Source organism: Ambystoma mexicanum, chromosome 3q, assembly GCF_040938575.1.
Source record: "Ambystoma mexicanum isolate Mex_15411 chromosome 3q, UKY_AmexF1_1, whole genome shotgun sequence".
Taxonomy (NCBI): Eukaryota; Metazoa; Chordata; class Amphibia; order Caudata; family Ambystomatidae; genus Ambystoma; species Ambystoma mexicanum.
In genome coordinates, this window is record NC_090926.1 from 534120624 (window position 1) to 534139060 (window position 18437).

Here is an 18437-nt window from a genome sequence, read left to right on the forward strand (position 1 = left end):
CTGGGGCCTGGGGCCTAAATACCTTCAACTCTCTCTTCCTAAATATCTTCCTTCACGAGCCCTTCGCTCATCCGTCTCCAACTCCCTCATGGTCAGCCGCTTCTCGAAGCAACGAGCTGGGGGTAGATCTCTCTCCGCAGCAGGGGCCTCCCTCTGGAACAGCCTTCCTGCCTCCCTGAAACTTGAGGAGAACCATCTCCGGTTCCGGAAGCACCTCAAAACCTTCCTCTTCGCTTCTGCCTTCTCTCTCCCTCTCCCCTGCTAAACCTGCTTAACTCCCCACTGAAATTCTGCACTAAACCTGCATCTTGGCCACTCTCAGCGACCTCGGTCCAGGGCCCAGCCACTCCACTTGCACTGCCTCCCTGGCTCCCCCTGCACTGTGGGACTGTCACTGTATCCCTACAGCCCCCTTCCTAGCACTTGCTCTGCACTTACCTCGCACTTGCCACCAGCTGGCCCTTTTATTTATTATTTTATTACGCTACTTACCGTGTACTGCACTTTCCCCCCCACCTCCTCCCCCTGCACTTTCTCCTTTTCCCCTTACCTCTGCACTTGCCCGATCTGAATGACACCTGGCCTAGTAGGATCGTTTGTCTGTCTTCCCCTTGTTTCCCTCCCTCCCTGCCTCGTCGCGCCTTGAAACACTTGTGTATAGGCACGTTACAAATACCATATCATATCATATCATATCATATCATTCTGCATCGCTTGTAGTAGACCAGGGAGCAAGACCAAGGGTTGTGACTCGTAATACTGTGTCCCCAGACAAACGGAGTGAATTGACTGCTTGGGCTAAACATTGTATGGAGAAGGGTGAACAAGCGGATGTTTTTTCCACACTCGAAAATTTAAAAGATATTCCTGAGAAAAATGATTTTATCGAAGGATTAGGGACTCATTTGAGTATAATGTGGAATAGACTAAATGATGTAGATTTCCCACAAGGGTTACGGGATTCGAACGCCTTAGCGTTGTCCAGAGATACTGCGGAGAAGGTATATGAGCATGTTGAGAGGATTTTTGAGTATAGGAAGGAGTTGGAAGAGTTACAGAATGAGGAAGCAGATGGTGATAGTTTAGGTATTATGTTCTTACAGAAACGCTTTTCTCCTCGTCGAGAATTAAAAGGAGAGGAAGCGCGAATTTGTATAAAGGATGCAATAAGATGGATTTCGGATATGTCGATAACTCCAGATGAAGTATATGACACATATAGTTAGTATACGTTAGAAATGCAAAAGAAAGTGATACAGTTGATGGTAGAGCACCTGCAGAATGAGTGTGTAAGAAGAAAGATTTGTTGTCCCGCAGAATTGTTGAGTGTTTATAAGAGAGCCTTTTCGAATGATACTTCTTCGACTGCCGTAGCGCTTGATTTGGCTCTGTTGCTTAGTAAGCGTTCGGAGCTGCCTACTTCTCAGTTGCCTATGAGAGAGGTCCCTCCGACATTTGTCCCGAAAGTTGAGATTGCGGCCGATGCTGGACGAAGAATAGAAGAATAGTCGACGGAGAAATTCCTGCACATTACGTTTCACAGTTTGTTCACGTCCCGTTTTCAAGACAGGAAGTGAACACCATAAAGCAATCTATTCCCGATATAAGAAAGAATCCGACCGGATTCTATAAAGAAATAAAGTCGGTCTTACAGTCGTCGGTATTCACTTTAAGTGATATTGACCTATTATTTCCCGTACTCCTGCCAGTTGATTTGTGGAAACAGATTAGGACTATAGATGACATACCTGGGTTGGGAGATACATGGGATAACATGGTTAGGCTAGACAAAGAAAGACTAGCTGGCGAACAACCACCTCAAGTGATATTAACCTTGCCTGATAGAATTATTGTAAAATTGAAAACTATGGTTCCATAAAAAAAGAATCATTTGGGACAAGCTTACGGCCTGTGTCCAAGGAAAGTCTGAGGGTGCTACCGATTTCTTCAATCGGTTCGAGCAGGTATTCTCAGATTTCAGTGGACAAGACTTAGGCACAGAGTCAGGGAAAAGGTTGTTTGTCGACAAATTTGTACGTGGATTGCTGCCTGACATCCAGTTACAGGTTATGTCTTCTGAAAGTGCTTTGCAGGCGAAGTCTCAATCAGAAGTACTGCATATGGCTTAGTACTACGAAAATCGTGTAAATACTGAAAAGGAAAAACTTGAGAAAAAAAGGGTGACCTGAAAACTAAAGTTTTATTACAGCAGATTGTTAGAAACCCTAGAGGGGGTAATCAATTTAGAGGTCAGTACATTCCACAGGGAAGTGCGCCCTTGGCTCCGGTAACCATTAACCAGTGTGCCTATTGCCGGCAGGAAGGCCACTGGCGCGCACAATGTCCGACCTTGCAGCAAAGGTCTTTTGGGAACATGGGTAGACGATCCAGAGGTCGCCCAGCTGCAAGGGGCCCTGGCAGAGGTCAGTTTACACCAGAATCACAGCAACCTCCTTCACAAGATAAGCAAGTTTCGAATGTGGATAATAGAAACATTTTTGATCACCCTTCTGCCGCGTATCTCTCTGAAGAGCTTCCTTTTGATAATATTCTGTTTCGCTAGGATTGCCCGAAGCAGGATTTGGAACCTACGCCTATTCCCATTCATCAGAAAGGCCCGTACGTTGAGATGGCGGTGGGAAATAGGAAGTATCTATTTTTAGTAGATACGGGAGCACAGAAATGTTCCATTGATCATTCACGGGTTCCAAATATTCCCCTGTCAGGGCAGTCCAACGTTTCCGTAGGGTTTTCAGGCACACCTGTAGTTTGTCCGGTCTCTTTGCCGGTACCAATAACACTGGGTCCCTTCACGGAACCGTGTCCATTTCTACTTACCACAAACTGTGGGGAGAACTTGCTGGGGCTAAATTTGTTGAAGGCATTGCATGCAGTAATACATTGTTCTCCGGACGGAATTCGGCTAACAATTTCACCTCAGCAATCACTCGCCTCTCAGTTTTTGACTCGACCTTTACCACCAGAATTTAGTAATGTCCCAGAATGCTTATGGGCAATTGATGATAATGATGTGGGCATTCTTCAAATTGAACCTGTTAAAATTATTTTGAAACATGGAGTAAAATTGCCTCGCATCCCGCAATATAAGATCTCAGTTGAAGGCAAACAGGCTTTGAAATGTATAGTTTCTGATTTTGTACATCGTGGAGTAATTGAGGAGATTACGGGTAGCATATGTAACAGCCCCATTTTGCCAGTATATAAAAAAGGTGATCATGCGATTCCCTTTCGTTTTATAATTGATTTACGCGCTATTAACAAAATTGTGGCTCCTCAATTTCCTATTGTACCTGATGTTACAATGAAACTAACCATGATTCCAGCTTCTGCCACTCATTTTTGCGTTGTTGATCTTAAAAATGCGTTTTTCAGTATTCCCATACACAAGGATAGCAGGTATTTGTTTGCGTTTACCCTAGGTGGACGCTCGTTTACATTCACTCGTGCACCACAAGGGTACACTGAGAGTCCAAGTATTTATAGTAGGGCATTGAAAGAGCAGCTTGATACCCTCGAGTTGCCTACTACTTGCACATTACTGCAGTATGTAGATGACCTCCTCTTGGCTGCTGATTCTGAGAGCGAATGTAAAGAAGGCACTGTGTTGTTGCTTTGTCATCTAGCAAAACATGGCCACAAAGCTTCACTTAAAAAAATCCAATATTGTTGTCAGGAGGTCGCCTATTTAGGCTATCTCCTGTCAAAGGAGGGAAGACGGTTGACACCTGAACGAATAAAGACCATTTATGGCATGTCTGTCCCAAATACGCAAAAGGAAGTTAGAGCCTTGATAGGTATGGCTTCTTATTGTAGATTGTGGATCCCTAACTTTTCGTTAACGATTAAACCAATGCTGTCTTTGACAAAGAAGGGCATTTCTTTGCCATTGCCATGGACTTTGGAACACCAGACAGCATTTGATTTGCTCAAATCTGCGCTGTGTTCAGCGCCAGTTTTAGGAACTCCGAATTATGACAAGGCCTTTGTATTGTTTGTGCATGAACGTGATGGATGTGCTTTGGCTGTGTTAACACAGGAACATGGAGGGAAGAATAGGCCGTGCGGCTACTATTCCTCCGCCCTTGATCCTGTAGCATGCGCTTTGCCAAGATGTTTGCGTGCTGTTGCAGTTGCATCTGTAAAACAGAGTGAGGGAATGGTCCTGGGTCATGCGTTAACCCTAATGGTACCTCACTCTGTAGATATTCTATTTAAAAGAACTCAAATGCAACACCTCACTTCTCCACGATTGACAAGATATGAACTAATCTTGTTTGCCCCCCACATTAAAATTCAGAGGTGTTGTGTATTAAATCCGGCTGAACTTTTACCTGTCTCGCAAGATACTGTTGATGGTGACGATACGTCACACGATTGCTTTTATATGACAGAACAAGAGACTAAAGGCAGAATCGATTTGAAAGTCACGCCTTTGAATAGCTCAAAAGGAGAGCTATTTTGTGATGGCTCTTGTTTTAAACTTCCAGATGGTACATCCACGGCTGCTTATGCTGTTACTACTTTAAGCACGGTTGTGGAAACTAAAAGAATTATGCATAACTCTGCGCAGGCCGCAGAAATTATAGCGTTAACTCGAGCTTGTGAACTTTCTGAAGGGTTTACAGTGAATATATATACTGATAGTCAGTATGCCTTTGGGGTGGCCCACAATTTCGGTAGACTTTGGAAAGAATGAGGTTTCTTGACCTCGCACGGAACGAAAATCCAGCACGGCACTTAGTGCGAATACTTTCAGCACTTGCACTCCCTGTTCAGTTAGCTATCATAAAATGTTCAGCAAATCAAAAGGTTACAGACGATGTAGGAAAAGGGAATGCTTTCGCCGATCAGATAGCTAAACAGACTGCCACTGATTTCAGTTCAGAAATGTATGCTGTAAAAGAAATTGTAAATGTTTGCACTTTGGGTGAAAGTATCGAGGCTGTAAAAGATATTCAAGCAGATGCTACCATAGAGGAAACTAAGAGATGGATCGAGGGTGCAGGGAGATTGGATGACGATGGGTGTTGGGTAGACAATATTGAAGGGAAATGGTTACTCCCTGACGCCTACATTACAATGATGGTTATTATGGCTCATGGTCCGACACATGTTTGTGCACAAAAATTGACAAAAATGCTACACAGTGTATGGGCCAATGATAAGATTTTCAAAACTGCGGAGCGTTTTGTCCAGAACTGCATGGTTTGTTTGCAGCACAATGTAGGAAAAGGTACCTCGACTCCTAGAGGAAGTTTCGCTCCACCTTCTGTCCCGTTTGAAATTATTCACTTTGATTTTATTGAAATGGAACGGTGTAACAATCTTAAATATGTATTGGTTGTTATTTGTGCCTTTAGTAAGTGGGTTGAGGCCTTCCCGGTTAGAGATGCAACGGCCATAACCACGGCAAAAACTCTGTTGAAAGAGTTTTTTCCTAGATTCGGGCTGCCGAGAGTCATCTGGTCAGATAATGGGCCACACTTTATTGCCACTGTAATCCTACAAATTTGCAAAGGATTACAGATTGACAAGCGGTTCCATTCAGCTAGACATGCCCAAAGTGCCGGATTAGTGGAGAGGCACAACGGCATTATAAAGAACAAACTCGCTAAGACGTGTGCTGGCACCGAGCTAAAGTGGCCGGACGCCTTACAGATCGTGTTACTGTCGATGAGAACAACCCCTCAAACTAAGACTGGGCTCTCTCCCTTTGAGGTGGTAATGGGGAGACCTGCTAATATTTGGGGTATGCAAAAAAGTCGCTCATTACGGGATATAGAAAATGTGCTTCTTTCATATTACTGTAACCAGTTGACTAAAAATCTGTTTTCAATTTATCACCAGGTGCGAGAGGCATTACCTGTGCACTACGAGGGTCCTGGTCACAATCTACGACCGGGGTACTGGATCCTCATGAAGGTTTTTGAGAGGTCGTCTTGCCTTGCATCTCGGTGGAGGGGTCCCTACCAAGTCCTGCTAGTCACCCAGACTGCCGTGTGGGTAGCGGGTCGTAAACACTGGATCCATGCAACGCACACCAAACGGATCCCACAGCCCGTGCCATACGATACAGAAGACACAGAATCCCTTCCCACTCCTGTAACTAGCGTGCCTGAAACAGCAACAACCAACAAGGGAGAATCGGAGACCGCTTCAGAATCCGCAAGGCCGGACAAAACGGTCATCTTGTCTCCGCACTCCCCAACAGTGGAACTTCTGCATCAATCCTTTTCTGATCCCATTTCCGTCCATTCGCCACTTCCAGGAGGAAGTGACGACACTTTGTTCTCGCCAGAAACTGTAAAATATAATTTGCGCCTAAGGAAGTAAACGTACAGCATGGTCTGACTGTGCGATTGAGAAAATAATTTGAGGGCTTGCCTTTTTGGCCCGACTGTGCGGGAAGATTCTGTCGGCTAAGGGTTGTGGGAAAGACATTAAGAAGATGCGCGACTGGAGTCGCCAGCAAACGAACAGTTGGTGTTTTTTCGGTTGAAGATGACAATGCCTGCACCCGCTACCGCTCGTACCGAACTTTTAGATAAACATTGGAATAGCAGAGACAATGATCAAGCATGTAAGGGGACCCCCAAAGTATACTGTTGCCTTTTCGTGATAATTACTGGATTTTTAGTAACTGTTGGGTTTGGGTTATGGTATCTGGAGGAAGCATATCCGTTAGAGGACTTTTTACCTATTGAAAATGTATCTGTTATTCCCGCTCCTTCTGTGCAATTGCATACTTTGGTGCCTAGGGATTCTTTGCATAGACAGAACTATCAGAATAATACCCTTTTGTTAATAATGAATGCCACTTATGCAATTTTTAATAAGACCAATTGCTGGATCTGTACACATCTACCGCAACAATTGGATAAGGGGCTAGGTTGGTATATTTATAGCTTACCTTTGACAACTGCCTGTTACACTTCTCTTAGAGCACTATTTTTTGGTCTATGGAATGACAGCATCTCAGGGAACTTTGATGGTACAAATTTAAATAGTTTTGAAAAGAATGTTTTGATGTCCCTGGGATGCTCGCTTTTTGCAAATAGAAGTAAGCCAAACGTTGCTTCTGTTAGGCCCTCTGATAGATTGTCTCGTCCCTTTCAGTCTTTAATCTCTTTCAAAATGGCTCCTTTAGGCAATAAGGATGCCACGCCTCCATCTTATTCTGTTAATCATAGCCCCGATTCAGTATCCTTCTGCATACAGAGGAATGGAACACGGTCAATGGGTAATTTTAGAAAGTGCGCTAACGTTGCGAATTTGACTAGTGAAAACAGACCTCTGTACGTAGGCGAACCTGTCTATTTTGTTTGCAGCAATGTGGCATTTCCATGGTTGCCCAGGAATTGGCAAGGAACCTGTTATTTAGGGATTCTATTACCTGTGGTATTTATTGCCAGTACTGTAAAAATTTCAAAGACTCGTCCACGACGAGGTGTAAAAGGGAATACTCCAGCGCAAACTCTAGGAGATATTATGAAATCCTTTGTGCCATTTTTTGGGCAAATTATGAATTCAGAAGATATCAGAGGACTAGCGAGAGTATTGGAGAGAACCATCAACCGGACCACTGACATACTCTATAATATGACGTTAGAACAGAGAGCGATAAGATTAGTGGCTCTTCAGAACCGGATGGCATTAGATGTCATCCTGGCAGAGCGAGGAGGAGTATGTAAATTAGTGGGGTCCGCTTGCTGCGTTTACGTACCAGACTCCTCTCCGACGATCTTTAGGGCTATCCAAAATCTACATGTTCTTAGTTCAGAAGTACATGTTCCTGAGGGAAACTGGGAACTTGGTATATGGTTTTGGGAACTCCTACGGTCATGGGGATGGAAGTTGTTTTCGGCCCTGCTGATTATTTTGGGAAGTTTTCTGTTTCTTTGTTGTTGTATACAGTGTCTCCCTGGTATATGCTCAGTGTTAGGGGGATGTTGCGCGCAAGCAACAAGTGTATTAGGGCATAGAATATAAGCCCCAAAGAAGGTTTCCAAAGAGTATGTGTTGAAAGAAACTCTGGTGTCAGATCTAATGGCAATAGATATGTCCGACAATGATTCGGGGTGTATGGACGATGACGTATGGAGTTACTTGCAAGCAGATCAGAAGTATTGTTAGTACTTGGCATAGGCCAAAAGGTGGGTTTGTTTAACTGGATATTAAATTATGCCTCCTATTATAACGATTTGTATGTATATTGGCCTACGCCAAGTTGCTTAAAATTTTATACGAATAACTCTCTACGGCAAGGTCTTGACCTTAGAAATTGATGTAAGCCGCCATCTTGAATCAAGCCTCCATTTTAGGTTAGAACCGCCATTTTGGGGTTTTTGTACAAAGTCACCCTGTAATCTAAAATGGCCGTCTCATGTGCCCTTGTTCTTGCCTTTAACTCTCCTACAGAGGTTGGAGAGGTTATGCCCATCCTGCCTTCAGGCTACATGTTAGGGTCATGTAGACCTTGTCCTTTGTTAACCTCAGGAGCAGGGGATTACTTGAATTAGCAATGTTAAACTACAAGTATACAAGAACAGTAATGCTATCCAAATATAATATGTGAAACATTTGGTCTGTATTAAAACAGCATGTAAAGAGTGTAAATGTTAAATTAAAGAATAATGGAGTGTGTTAGTAAATATATTCAAAAGTAAACCACATACACGAGATATGTAAATTAGGAAAGTGAACCTGGCGCAACCCTAGCCCAGTGTATAATTAACCTGTAAGAGGGCTGGACATCATTTTACAAATTGTATAAATGTGTCGATCTCCAGCTAGGAAATTCTGTTTACTGCACATATTGAACCCTGCTGGTGGCCTCTGTGATGTATTGACGGCCAAATAGTTATTTGTGTACTTTGTTGAATACTGTTCAGTTTTGTAATAAAGATTCTAGGAATCTTTACAAGCCTGTGTCGGTGTATTTTCCTTTGCTTGGTGTAACAGCCGTAATATTGTATTTTTTCTGATTCCACACTAGGGGGTGCTATTGTGCACAACACAACAGTGGTTAATTCAGGGCACAGAGGTGGGATTCACAGGGTCTGGGATTTACCTCAGCAATGGGGCGTGGGGAGGGAGCAAAAGTAGAATGATGGAGAAAGGATTACACAGCCACTCTCATAATTCTTTACATATAATACGGTGCTGTGTGTTAATTCCACAACACGTTCCCCAGTATAATATCAACACATGGAAATTTACCCAATTTGTGCTCATTCTAAGGGCCTGATTCACTGTGCATTTTCCTATGGGAATGCGCCGGTATAAATCACTGCTGAGCCAAGGCACCCTTCAGACCAGAGTCTGGATGAATGGTGCCTTCCATGTTGATTTGAACATTTCCATAGCCTAAACAATCTCGAAAGGGCAACCACAACACGGGACCAATGACCAACATCAGGGGGTGACCAAGGAAGTAGAAAAGAAGTCTTTAACCATTTCCAGAAACTTGTTAGACATTCCGTTTTTATAGTTCTTCTGAGAGGGTGTGCCAAAGGAGAAAGTTTGGAACTGAGTTGAGTGCCCCACAGCTTTCTTACCTTTAAATCGGAGTACAAAAGAGCCGAGTTATGCAAGCGCAAAGTTCTCTTTGGTCGATATCATTCAACATTTTCCTCGAGATAGTTAAGAGACTGTTCAAATAAAGCATTTTGCGTTGAATGTTATTGTCCTTAAACGGAAGCCAGTTGACAACTCTTGAGCATCATCTGAATAATTATGAAATGGCACACGCTCCAGAGATCAGAAATCATAGAGGGATTTGGTGTAAATATTGAGGAGAATTGGAGTCAGAAAGGACTTATGGGGCACGCCACAGTCAATAATAGAGGACACAGATTCAAGACTGTCAAATCTGACCGCAGACGCTTCACCCTAAAGGAAAGACTTCAAGCAGCCTCTGGAATGTGGATCCAAGTCAAGGGCTGATTCCATTCTCTCTGGTAAAATAGCATGGTCAACCGCATGAGAGGCAACAGAGAGTTTGACCAATGTTAAAATGCCTGATCCATCGGTTTCGATCAGCTGAAGGCCTACTTGTACATGCTGACTAGATGGTGTAATCAGGTGTAATCATCAATGTACAGTAAATTTAGAAGGATCGGGTTGCTTCACCTGTGACATTTACTCAAACTTATCAAGCCTTGACTGAGCACTTAGGCCCACAATACACCACTATGCGTCTTCCACACAGTGCACACACCAGAAAGTCTCAGTGCACCTCAAACAGATGTTCCTACTACCAAACTCAATGGCACTCATTTAACACATCTGAGAAGGAGCAAAGGAAGAGTAAGGACTTTCAGGATTTGAACGTGTGAACTGTAGGCTACAAACAGATGTTTTCAGCAGGCACTCAGCTCACTGAGCTCTGAATGCAAACGTGGATTAAACACCACATAAAATGAACTGTTTATGAACTCTGGGGTTGCGCTGCTTCTTTTCCACACCCCGCTCCTGCAGTTTTGGAATTTGTGCAGTGCTTGTGGAGGTTTCTGCATTTTGGGCTACAGGGATGCCATGGGCTGTCAGAACTAAGGGCACTGTTACTGTCCTTATTAGGAGCATTAGTGGTAGCAAGTTTTTAGTGGTTCTGGGCGGGGCACATTTCTAGCTAGCTAGCGGGTTGAGTGCGATGAATGCCCGAGTTAAGTGAATTTTGCAAATGCCCCTCTCATCAGATGCTGTGCAACTATCCTTCTGACACCCGGGAAGGAGGGCAGGGGTCTCTGGCCGAGTGGTATGCCTACTGGTGCCCCTTAGTGGCCTGGGCTCCCATGGTGGGGACACGGGTCCAAGCTGAAAGGAATCGGGGGCACGGGAGCGCAGACTAATCCACCACGGGTGGGGGAGTTGGAGAACGATAGTAAGGTAATTGAAAAGTGCTCACAGAGGGCCTAGCTGAATCACCCGGCAGAAATGTGATTCTTTTACATGTTAATGGTTGTATTGTTGTCATAACTTGATTCCCAATGTTTATTGCAAAGGAGACTTGATTTTTTTTTTCGTATGCCATTAATAAATGCGGACTGCACCTGTTCCAAAAACGGTCCCACTGCTTGAGGGTTTTCTTGAGGACACGCGTCTGGGAGATGGAGTGCGGGTGCTGCGCCTCGACGTCCTACGTCTGCAGATCTGACCTTCTCGGGGTTGCTAAAGACAATGTCGGCTGCGATGTAGCAGACCTAGCTTGCAATTCTGGGAGCTCATGAACCGCTCTGTGCAAAGCCTCGGGGCGGAGGGCGCCAGCCAACACCAGCATGATCTGCACGTGCCAGGCATTCCCAGAGCAAGCCCCTCTGGCAGACAGCAACCACCATCAATTTAACTCATGGAATCTCCCTGTGCCCAGGAAGTCGCAACGAAGATGATCTTATGTGTCAAGAACGTGACATCCACAGGATGCCAGCAGCATCCTGCCGAGAGCCTCTTGCCTCCCCAAGTACACTGGGCCCTGGGCATGCACGGGGGCCCCAGGTTGTTGGTAACAAGCCCAAGTGAACAACAGTTAAGTGGGATCCGGGTAGGAAAAGGGCTAATAAAAATAATGTATTTGTTAACATCTCTGGAATGCATGCTCCAGCCCAAACAAATGTGTCCTAACAGCAAAGTGGCTTGGGGTCGCTGGGTGCAGTGTTGAACAATTATTTGAGAAGTATGTGCACAAGCTAAAGGACCTCTTGAGAGCTCTCCCTTTTGCACTTGGCAGTGTAAACTGAGTAAATGCTTTGTGACATTTATCCAGCTATAAAAAGCAGGCGGACTCCCTAGAAATCAACAGCATTTACTCTAGTATCAAAATGCCATGCTCACATTAATGCTGGTGTATTTGTATGGAGGAGAGGACAAGGGTGGCAGAAAATGATATTTTGTAACATGCACTCTATCTGCCATGCAAATTAATGAAAATATGGCATGAAGTAAATAGCATGGTAAAAAATGTTTAAACGTACAATTTACTCCCGATTTTTACTTTACACCATAAAGAACATGAGCTCCTTGGTGTATGAATGACAGATGATAGACGTCACGTTAATTATGGTGTAGAGTAAAAATCATGTGCAAAATGTGTGTGTAAACATTTCATGCTTGACTTTTAATCCACACCATGTTTTCCTTAATGTGTACTGCGGAGGGGAGGCAAGGAACTGAAATATCATTTTTGGACACCCCATCCTCTCCTCCACGTTTTCATGCTGCCGTAAAAGCTGTGGGAGCCGCCTGACATTTACACCAGCAACAAGCAAGCCGATTCCAGAGGAATCCACTGTAAACATTGCATGCCAGGTACATGTACAGTCCCTGTTGCAGTCCACAAAGCAGGTGGATTCCATAGGAATCCATTGTAAACATTGTGTGCCATGCATAAATGGCAGACAGCAAAAGGGAGATGTAAAGGTGATTTTACCAGGATTGTACACCTCCCTCTTGCACTCCACAAAGCAGGTGGATTCCACAGGAATCCATTGTAAATACTTCCTGCCATGTGCAAATGACAGGCAGTGTTTACTCAATTGTCTTTGCTGAGTGCAAAAGGGAGGCATGAAGGCAATGCTGGCTCCACTTGCCTCTTACCTTTTGCACTTCTCGGTGCAAATGATGACAATTACACAGAGAGAACTTGCCTTCCCCCAAGTGAACATGAACCCCATGCGTCTTTGTGTAACGGACAGTTGAGCAGTTTCCTGTTGCTGTAAATACAGGCCTATCTATGAAGCAACCCCGCCTTAAGCCTCCATGTTAAAAGGCTCTGTCAGCAAAGGTGGGGTTTGAATTCGTGACCTACAGCATCTCCCAAAGATATCTTCTGTGAACGTTTCATAGCCAGGAGATTCCATTTCCGCACCCTAAAGATAGCCGCCTCCAAAATAGTGAATAGGCTGTTGTGGGGGCGCGTGGCGGGCGCTGATGCGCCTCACTTGTTTTTACTGTACACATGCTATAATGTCCATTGCTGGCCTGACGCTGTGCACGCGCATGTATCGCATGGCAGCTTAGGGCCAGATTCATGGAATTATTTGCACGGTTCAAAGTGCTTTTGCACTGCTAAAAAGTGACTTTTTGCGCTGCCGACACAAACCCTGAATCATGGAACTGTGAAAAGTGTATGTTTGCAGCGCAAAGTCAGTGCAAAGTCATGTTTGTACTGCAAAAATGAGGTTGCAATGCAAAAATACACTTTGCACAGTTCCATGAATCAGGGTTTGTGTCGGCAGTGCAAAGAATTACACGTATCTGAGGCTGGCAACCTCCTGGCATTGGCACGCTCGGCTCACGGTGACAATCTACTTCCCTGGACGGTGCGCTGGCTGTGCAGGGCTAAGTATCGACTGCCAACACGAGGGAGCTGAGCGGGCACGCATCGACCACCTGCGCTGAGATTATAACCCGTTGCCTGTGGGTTTCCAGCAAGGTCCCAACGAGTGCCAAATACAGGCACATCCAACGACTGATTTATTATCAGCCAGCCAGAGGTGCCAGTATCCGAGAAACAATGCCCGCATATCGGATCTGTGCCCAACACCTACACTCCCCCCGCTCCCACCTTTCCCCCCCGGGTCTGAGTGGATGCAGGAATTCACGCCGTTTAGTGGAACTGATGCCTCAGGCTTCATGGGGCAAAGGAACACACAGGCATTTGATGCAGGATGTATGCTACTAACTGGTTCCGCTATAGATTGTATCATACACACATCGTCCGCATGCTGATGTTTGCACATGTGTACGTGTGCATGCAATGTACACAACATAACGCAGGCGTAAAACAAACTCGTGTACAACAGACACAATGCCTCTCTCAGCCCCCACCAGGCACAGGAAAGCATTTAAAGAATCATGTCATAATGAAGGAAGTGGCATCTACAAACATGGCTCTTCTAGCCTACAACAGACATGTCTCAACAATGTTGAACAATCACAGACACGTTCCGCCCTGCTTATGAATGGGATTCAGTTGATATGCATTGAGAGGAATGGAGGGCAGAGATGGTCGTAACTCTCATTATCTGTGTCTCTCGCTGCATTTTGCGGCCCGGACATCACTGCGATTGCAGGCCATCCCCCATGACGAGGAGGGGGTCACTGAGGCAGACAGTGATGCTTACGGCCCCACTCAGCGACTGTGGCGGATTCGGGTAGAAATCATGTTTTATTTATGCATAAGGACGGCAGTGGTCGAAGTGAGACAGAGAGGTCGAGAGCGCTGCTCCTCTACTTTTTTTTATTAAGTTTTACAGTTCCTATACTTTTATTTTAAAAAGAAACCGTTCCGGAATGGTTTCGTTTTCAAATAAAATTGTAGGAAGACGTTGAAACTTGCACTTTCAGTGCACTGCTGTGGACTTTCCCTTAAAGAGCAGGTGCAAGTGTTTGGGGGTTTGTATTGTGTGTGGGAGGGGGTGTGGTGCTGGGGTGTGTGGGGAGTGGGTGCAGGCCAGCAGGGAACATAGTTCCACTACTTCTTTTCGTACACTTCGATCACTGAAGGATAGCCCAGGCCACGGTCAGGATTCAGGAAAGGGAGAACAGAATTAGACATGCCAGTTGAAGGGAAAGCGATGCCAGCTTTTGAGTGGCGGCAGGAAGGGGAATCGGGGGAGATTGCCGTGCCAGGGCGAAACATAGTACACATTCGCCATAATGGGACCATGGTGGTAAGACGTGTTCTTCCTGCTTGAGGGACAGCGTCGCCTCCAGCTGCTGCATCGTCCGTGCACGCTGCTATTACCAACCTGTGCTGCCACCCCTTGCTATTCTAGGCGACTAACGGGCCACACATGGTCCTTTGCAGCAGGCTCCAGACCCACTAGTCTATCTTGTGCAAGTAGCCAGCGGCCCCCACCCAGGCTTGCGTGGCCATCACACACCAGCAGCAAGAATGCAAGAATCCTGGGGATGCCTGCATGGGTTTTATGACAACCATTCACCAGAGCGACTCCCCTCCCACGACGCTGCCCAATTCCGCGCCCACTGGGTGCTCGAGTCCTGATGACATTTACCAGACACATTGGGCCTGATTCATGGAATTTTTTGCACGGTGCAAATTGACTTTGCACTGCCAACAACCACCCTGATTCATGGAGCAGTGCAAAATGCATTTTCCCATGCAAGGTCACAGCAAAAAGACACTTTGCACCGTTCCATGAATCAGGGTGTTTGTTGGCAGTGCAGTCACTTTGCAACAGAGAAAAGTCACTTTGCATTGTGTAAAAAATTCCACGAATCAGGCCCAATCGCTTCAGCTTTTGCGCCGCAAACTGTTCCAACAGACAGCTCCGCACTTCTTAAAATTCAGGCAGCCAATAGGACCCCCCCGCCACAGAGATTCAGAGATTCACGGGGGTGGGGGGGGGGTGCATTTTCGAGAGATTATTCGAACATTTGTTTTCAAAGAAATCTGCAACTTTCACGAGAATTGTGCACAGCTTGAACGATCGCAGCAGAGCATTTCTGAACAAAAGTGAAAAAGCTATAGACAGAAGGGACCAGGCATTTGTAACGCAAAATGGTATCGACGTTTTGCATCACAGTACACAAAGGCAATGACCGCCCGACATTCTCGTTACAGGTTACATTATGACCCAACACAACTCAGTTTATCATGCTCGAAGGGATGAAAGTCTCAGCAGTTTAATATGTGACCTACACATTACTGCCCCCCCCCTTCTCTCTCTCACCCTGGCTCCAAACTCAAAAACATGGCTATTCACCTAATGTGGCTAATCTGATTACACTCTATCCTAGTGTTTCCACCTGATACGAAATACAATGTAACCGGCGCCACGGGGTTCAGAGAGTTATCTATAAATGCATAAATAAATAAATAAATAAATAAAACTCCCAACATTTCCTGTGACTGGAACCTGAATGATACACAACATAGTTTTACAACAGGCACATTAACCCACATATCTATCTCCGTGCAACTTGAACCACAGACCTGGAGGTTGCACACATTTCACCTACAGGCACTGATTCTATTGAAATATTTTACTTGGATGTGAGTCTTTGAGCCACACAGCTCATCCAGCCGCGTGCACACCCACTGAGCTACATAATACCAGCATACGCGATAAACAAGGCAACGGTACTCCCGAAACAGAACAAGAGAAGCCAATGTCACTCACGCGTTATCATCATTTTGCTCCGTCCCCAGTTCCAAGGACAAAAAGTCAGAAGAATTACGTGTTTCTAATAGTTTCCTTTACACTCAAATCCAAATAGTGCCTCCATGTCCTCCCGGACCATGAGGAGCAGAAAGAGCCGGGGTTTCTCGAGCAGCGCAATCGTTGAACTCCGCCGCGTCGGTGTTTATTTGGCTGTGCTCCTTATTTCGAAGGAAAGGTCGCCTTTTCCACTCGCTATCCTCCAGTCACAGATGTGCCGCAGCCCCCTCAGTTCCACTCCTCCTCCTCTGCGCCCAGCCCGGCAGGGAGAGTACTGGTATTAGTTCCACAGCAGGCATAGCAAAACTCTCATGGACTGTTCCACATCGCACTCCACGGCGGGGGGAGGCAAAAAACTCCTGAACAATGGACTTCAGTTTGCTTGCTTGAACACCAGAAACAGCAGTCACCGTGAAAGAACAATCCCGCCAGAGACAGTTTGATCTCAAATACGGATCACTGATTCCCTCGCGGGATTTTTCTATGACTGGCCGAAAACAAACCCCCCTCCACCCCCTTGGTGCACAATGGAGCAGTCGAAGGTTACTTTGGAGTGCGGTATAGTCCAGATGCCGTTTGCTCCCAAGCACCTGGACTTCCACGGCCACAGTAGGAGGAGCTGTATTGTCTCTACCCCCCTACCCCCAACCATCCTCCCCAAAAAAAGGGGTGTGTTTGGAATTGCTCCTGCTCTGCCTCACCTGCTGGAAACGGCAAACCTCTAACTCCCGGTGGGATATTGTGCGATACAACAGTGGACTAATCCTGCTCTCTGTAGGGAGGGGTGGGACAATAATAAAACAACACATATTAATAACAATACTCATAATATTGAATGGCCCCAATGTTATTAATATATATTTTGAATAACCACACACTATAACAATAAGAATGGATTTACATAGTGCTCTCTGCAAGCTTGCAACTTCATGGCACTGTAGTATCACCCACACCCAATACAATAGGAACAGGTTCCAGAGTTACATACATACATACATAGATGGAAGAAAATAAACGACTGCCTTCAAAATAATGATAGCGCGGCCACTGCAGAGTGGACCCCCTGTCAGTCTCGTTGCTTGCACAGCCCGAACACCTGGGCCCACTTGGTTAACGTTAAGTAACTAGCATTCTCCATCTTGGCTTATCATCTGATGCATCAAGGCCAGTTGGCCGAATGCACCTAAATATAATGATGTTATGTTAAGAATTCTAGTAGCGCGCAGAAGGCAGCGCCAGCTCAAGGTGCGCTCAGAGGGTGCGGCTGTGCAAGGGCGCCCCCGCGGCGGCGCACAGAAAGGGCACATTGCCTCCAGGTTAGTGTCATGTAAACAGCGCCTATTCAAGAATCGCCGCCTGCTGTGAATAATTGAGCCATGTTGTGGTGTGTGAGGGAATTTAATGGTGCATGTGTGATGGAGGTGACTCAGGCACATCACATGTATTTGACATGCCGTACGAGATGCTGAACATAAGCTGGACCTACATGGGTGTGACCATTGCAGGAGAAGTAGCCATTTGGTCATGCGCCCTTCAAATGAGGCTGTGCCTGCAGATAGGCTCGTGACGGCCAGCATCGGTGTAAATAACAAATCACACGTCGATTGCAATAATGTCAGGTTTGGGCACTTGCCACATCTGTGCACAGGCATGTGAATACAAGTTCTGGCAGAGATGTTGATTTCTTCCTTTTCTTTTGCAGTCTCATGCAGCTCAAGAGGGAGCTTCTTCTCAGGAGGAGATGCATGCCAGGGACAAGGCCACCAGATGGCTCTATAAAGCCTAAGCCCTCTCAATGTCATCAAACTCTGTGAAGGATCCAGTGTCTGGCTGCTGAGGGTGAGGACATTTATAACATCATCATTTTGGACACCTCGGCAGCAGAAGGACAGGGGAAGGCTTCCCGGGAGACCGAGGAACCAAGGAGCATGGAGATCTCAATACCCCAATGGAGATGGGGGTTTCATGTGAAAGTGGATGCCATTGAGGGCTTGCGCTCTGTGTTTGTTGGAGAAAATGAGGGGGAGTTGCATTCTGCAGAAAAGGGCGTGAGACAGGAGGTTGTGCAGGACACTGTGGAGGTGGCAGCACAGCCTACTGCCCCAGGCCCATCCTCTGCAGTGGTATTCTTCCTCTCTGATGCCTTGATCCAGACAATGGCTACTTTATTGCTTGAAGACACCATCCAGTCCAGGGCACTGTCCCTGCTGGTGGGTGGATTGCATAGGACCCATG

At 45.8% G+C, this 18437-nt stretch overlaps 1 protein-coding gene across 1 annotated transcript in view; it reads right to left on the minus strand.

The window, feature by feature from the left end:
* Positions 1 to 16482, minus strand: part of LOC138582719 (rho GTPase-activating protein 7-like) — a 142835-nt gene extending 126353 nt beyond the window's left edge. Inside the window, exon 1 of the mRNA XM_069654298.1 lies at positions 16164 to 16482. Coding sequence (XP_069510399.1) covers positions 16164 to 16176 — 13 coding nt within the window. The 5' untranslated portion in view covers positions 16177 to 16482. The remainder of the gene's footprint in view (positions 1 to 16163) is intronic.
* Positions 16483 to 18437: the final 1955 nt, after the last annotated feature.